Source organism: Primulina huaijiensis, unplaced genomic scaffold (assembly GCF_012295235.1).
Source record: "Primulina huaijiensis isolate GDHJ02 unplaced genomic scaffold, ASM1229523v2 scaffold207926, whole genome shotgun sequence".
Classification (NCBI taxonomy): domain Eukaryota; kingdom Viridiplantae; phylum Streptophyta; class Magnoliopsida; order Lamiales; family Gesneriaceae; genus Primulina; species Primulina huaijiensis.
In genome coordinates this window covers 1-2,770 of record NW_027355060.1, presented here as the reverse complement: position 1 = coordinate 2,770, position 2,770 = coordinate 1, and the positions used below count along the sequence as shown (strand labels likewise).

Sequence of the window (2,770 nt, the reverse complement as noted above, 5' to 3'; positions counted from 1 at the left end):
TTGAAGAACTGATCAATTGAAGCATTCTATTATAACAAAGCCGAATCCAACATTAGTTCATATGAGAATCCATTTGCAAGAAATAGATGCGCTCCGAACTAATGATACTCAATATTAAATATATTTGAAACCTTACACAATATTAAATATATTTGAAACCTTACACATTTACGTTTAAAATTGCATAAAAAGTAAATTTTAAATCCATTTCAATTTTGTTTATCCAAACAAGTTATGAAATTCAAAATTCATCATCTCATATCTATCATTCTAAACACAATTTTACAATGCCAACTGAAATGTGAACTTTGGTGGTTCGGTATCCAGAAATTAAGGAACACGTACAATTTATAAGAGGACTTATCCAATTAAGAGAATATATGAAATTAAATCATTCTAAAAGCAAAGAATATCGAAAGAAGAATGAATCCCGGTGCGGATGGTCAGTTTGACCTACCACCGACCGGCCTTCATAAATTCTCTTTTACGACCCCCCTTTTCTTGCATATTATACTTGTGGCCATTTAAGAAACCTTGCTGTACCAATCAATGTCTATTGTCTCAAGTCATAATAAATTCTCTTTTGATTAGTTAAATTCCATATACATTTAAAAATAAAATATGGGGATTTTAATGGGACGCCAAATTTAGTCAAAACGAGAGTGTTGGCACGCATAAAGACCTAGTCTCGATGCAAAGAGTAATTCCACAGTTATGTCTATATTAAAGGGAGTTGTTTGTGCCGACGTTTACGAGAGGCTATCTGGGGCCTCTCCACCTTGACACGCTACTGCGACGCATAACGCTAATAGCTTTATGTGTCCTTTTAACCTTAGCAACTCATAATGTTTCCCTAGTCGTTTTCTCTCTAAAACTTGCCACTCTTATTCATGGCTTCGACGCGCGAAGCCCACTACAGGGGAGTTAGAAAGCGTCCATGGGGACGTTACGCGGCGGAGATACGTGATCCCTGGAAGAAAACCCGTGTCTGGTTGGGCACTTTCGATACGCCTGAGGAGGCGGCTCTGGCATACGACGACGCCGCTAGGTCTCTTCGCGGTGCCAAAGCAAAAACTAACTTTCCCGCGACCAGCTCGTCGGGACTTTCGTTAGACCTCAGTCTTAACTCGGACAACCGATGGGTGTCCCCGTCCGACAGAGGTATGAATAACGACGACATCCACCCTAGAATGCTCCGAGATGTGCCCTCTCAGGGGAATGGAGGATACACGGCGGCTGGAACCGTGACTCCTCCGGAGAAGGGAGACGGTTCTCCACAATATCTTGGGGTTGTGACACGCGGGTTGTCGATAGATTTGAACGAACCTCCATCTCTGTGGAATTAGCCATTTTTTCGCTGCCGTTGCCTGCTTTCTTCCGTCGATCGGAGTTTTTTTGCATTTGTGTGTTAATGCTTTGAGCTTCTGAGAAACAGATTTTCTTGGCTTAGTATCAGTTATTAGGATCGAATTAAACCATCGGAGTGGTGTTCTGTTATCCCGGATGACGCCATTGTTATCTTTCTTGTCCATTGATGATCTTTTTCCGCAAATAGTGTTTGGCTTCATGCATCTCAAGTGTTTAACTGGATTTAAATATGTTTTTTAAGGAAAAAAATTATTACACACACTACTAACTTTAGCAGAATCTATTTACATCTTGGTGCTCGTCTTCTCTGTGTTAAACAATATAGTTTTGTTTGAAAAAACATTTAGTTTTGTAAAACTTAAAATTATAATTTAATTTCTTATATTTGTCCGATAGGTTAATTTGGTCAAAATATGATATATTAAAAATTTTTATAAAAAATAAAAAAGTACGGAACTCCTTTATATATATATTATTTTTTTAATTTAGAATCTAAAAGTTAATTTTTATTAAAAAAAAATATAATTAACTAAAAAATCTCATCTAAAAAATTCACCCTCTTTTTCTTATTTTTCCCCGAATCAAAACATTTTTCCTTTTCAAGCTTTGCTTTTAATCCGTGTTTTTTCTCGCTTTTTATAATACTGACAGATGAGAATTTATCTTTGCATCTTGACATAATTAAATGCTAGTCTATGTTTAATTTTTAAAACAGTAGCAATTTTTATAAATTTACTTTTTGCAAAGTTGGTTGAATGATGCAATTTAAAGATTATTATTATGTCACTGATGAAGGAAACTGGGTATGGAGATCAAAATGTGGGGAATATTGCGAGATTCTGCAATATCGAGGTACTTTTTAACAGTACAAAGTTCCGTCTCTGCTTTTCCAGCACACGATATTTTGTAAGAAAACAGTATATTCATTGCTTTGGATTTCCATTTGGATGCATCAGGGTGAGATTTCACGTGGGGGTTTGAGTGATTTGACCCCCTCCCCTACAATTGCGTCTCTTTATTTTTATTTTTTGTTGCATAATTAAAAATCCTCAATTTTTTTTTATTATCATTTGGAAAATATAATTTTTTTTCTTTGAAGCAGAATATATAGAGTTTATGTGCACCTGGAAGGATAATAAATTATGGAATCCGATGAATTATTTATTCCCTAATTTGAATTTGCTTACTTAATTTGAATTTTTAGTATCCTTCACAAAAATTTATGTTCAGTGAAATTGTTTTATAATTGGGATCGAACATAATACCATAAACATTAAATACCGTTGGCTTTTTATGCATAGAGTAGGTTTTTTTTGAGACGGTCTCACGAATCTTTACATGTGAAACGGGTCAACCATACCGATATTCACAATAAAAATTAATACTCTTAGAATAAAAAATA

The 2,770-nt window shown here is 35.1% G+C and overlaps 1 protein-coding gene across 1 annotated transcript; it reads left to right on the top strand.

Moving 5' to 3' along the window:
• The first annotated feature begins 890 nt into the window (after positions 1–890).
• LOC140966770 (uncharacterized) lies at positions 891–1,346 on the top strand. Its single transcript, XM_073427024.1, has one exon. The coding sequence runs from the start codon at positions 891–893 to the stop codon at positions 1,344–1,346; it is 456 nt and encodes a 151-aa protein (XP_073283125.1).
• The last annotated feature ends 1,424 nt before the right edge of the window (positions 1,347–2,770 follow it).

Excerpts from the sequence above, each read along its gene's own strand:
- LOC140966770 (XM_073427024.1), top strand. The coding sequence starts at position 891 with ATGGCTTCGACGCGCGAAGCCCACTACAGGGGAGTTAGAAAGCGTCCA.